General features: G+C 46.4%; 1 protein-coding gene across 1 annotated transcript; it reads right to left on the reverse strand.

The window, feature by feature from the left end:
- Positions 1-295: 295 nt before the first annotated feature.
- On the reverse strand, positions 296-1,066 carry LOC136783707 (uncharacterized). The gene has a single exon (XM_066743963.1). It carries the CDS (start codon positions 1,064-1,066, stop codon positions 296-298), a length of 771 nt encoding a protein of 256 aa, XP_066600060.1.
- Positions 1,067-1,502: the final 436 nt, after the last annotated feature.

Here is a 1,502-nt window from a genome sequence, read left to right on the forward strand (position 1 = left end):
GCCTAATGAGTATGGCAGTTAAGTGACAGCCCGTTAGAATAATGGGGTGTTTCGTTAGTTCAGAAATTTCGGCGTTCCGAAGTCGCCCCCCTATTCTTAAGATTCCTTGTGAATCCATTATCGGATATAAAGAAAGAAGCTTTGAGCGTGACGGTATACGTGACCCATGATTCAAGGCTGAGATCTCATTCGTGAAATGTACGCGTTGAACAACCTTTACTATAGCGACTATAGAATCGCGAATCTCTGATGCGGATAGGAGGGAGTCCTCCCATTGGCCGATTTTCCTGGTCCGCTAGACAAATCGAAGAACATAGGCCATAACTCGGACCAGTTCAGACCAAGACGAAAACTTGTCCAGAAACCAATATTGACTCGCACCGAGTTGAACGGTTAAGGCGACCTTACGACTCTCTTCCGCGATTTCAAAGACCTGAACAGGATTGGCGGTTTGCTCACGGAGAGAAGCAGGCCCATGCCACCAAAGTGAGTCCTCTGATAACTGTTGAGCACTGGTTCCTCTTGAGCACAAATCCGCAGGATTCAACTTAGTAGGTACATAATGCCAGCTGGCTTCAGATTGATGCGTTTGGATATATGAAACGCGATTGGCCACAAACGTCTTCCAATGTACGGGTTGCTTTGCTATCCAAGCTAACGCCACCTGCGAATCCGAGTAGCACCGGATCGCATCGCAATTTCCGACCAAACTTCCCTTGATGTGGACCACCACATTGACCAGAAGTTCGGCTGCAACCAAATCCAGACGAGGTATAAAAGTGGTCTTGATCGGAGCGACCTTTGTTTTGGACATTACTAAATGCACCGAGAGTTGACCGTTTTCATCCATGAGACGTTTGTAAACGACAGCACCGTAGGCTAACTCCGATGCGTCGCAGAATCCGATTAATTCGCGTTCTCTAGTTGTGGGTGATTGTCTGGTCCACCGTGGAATGTGCAAAGACTGTAAGTCTCGGAGCTGCTCGTAGCACTTAAGCCATTTTGACAGAACAGGCTTAAGAATCTCTTCATCCCAAGACAGTTTTAGTAACCAGGTGGATTGCATTAACTGCTTTAAGGTTATAACTATGGGAGAGATCCATCCCAATGGATCATAGATCTTAGCGTTCTCTGATAAGAGGATGCGTTTGGTTAGTACACCAATAGATAAAGGAGAAACACGGAAACGAAAGCTATCATCCCCGTGATCCCAATATATGCCCAAGACTTTACTTGATCCAGCAGGATCCTCAAAAAAAGAGTGCGGCTCGGTAGGTTAAAGCTGGGAAGTCCCCGGTTGATTGAATGCCCATTTGCTCAAGGAGAAGCCCCCTTTCGCCAGTAGAGCAATGAGTTGATCCCTGACCGAACTGAGTTGCTTTAAGTCATGGGTCCCGAAAAGAATATCATCTACATATGTAGAATTTAGCAAAACATTCTGCGCGAGAGGGAAGTTAGCTCCGTCCTTGAATGCTAATTCGCGCAAAATTCGCGAGGATAAA

The sequence above is a fragment of the Prorops nasuta genome, unplaced genomic scaffold (assembly GCF_024137725.1).
Source record: "Prorops nasuta isolate Cenicafe-Biocafe unplaced genomic scaffold, Cenicafe_Pnas_1.2 PNAS00035, whole genome shotgun sequence".
Lineage (NCBI taxonomy): Eukaryota > Metazoa > Arthropoda > Insecta > Hymenoptera > Bethylidae > Prorops > Prorops nasuta.

Bases quoted from the DNA above. Each gene is read 5' to 3' on its own strand.
- LOC136783707 (XM_066743963.1), bottom strand. From the start codon at position 1,066: ATGCAATCCACCTGGTTACTAAAACTGTCTTGGGATGAAGAGATTCTT.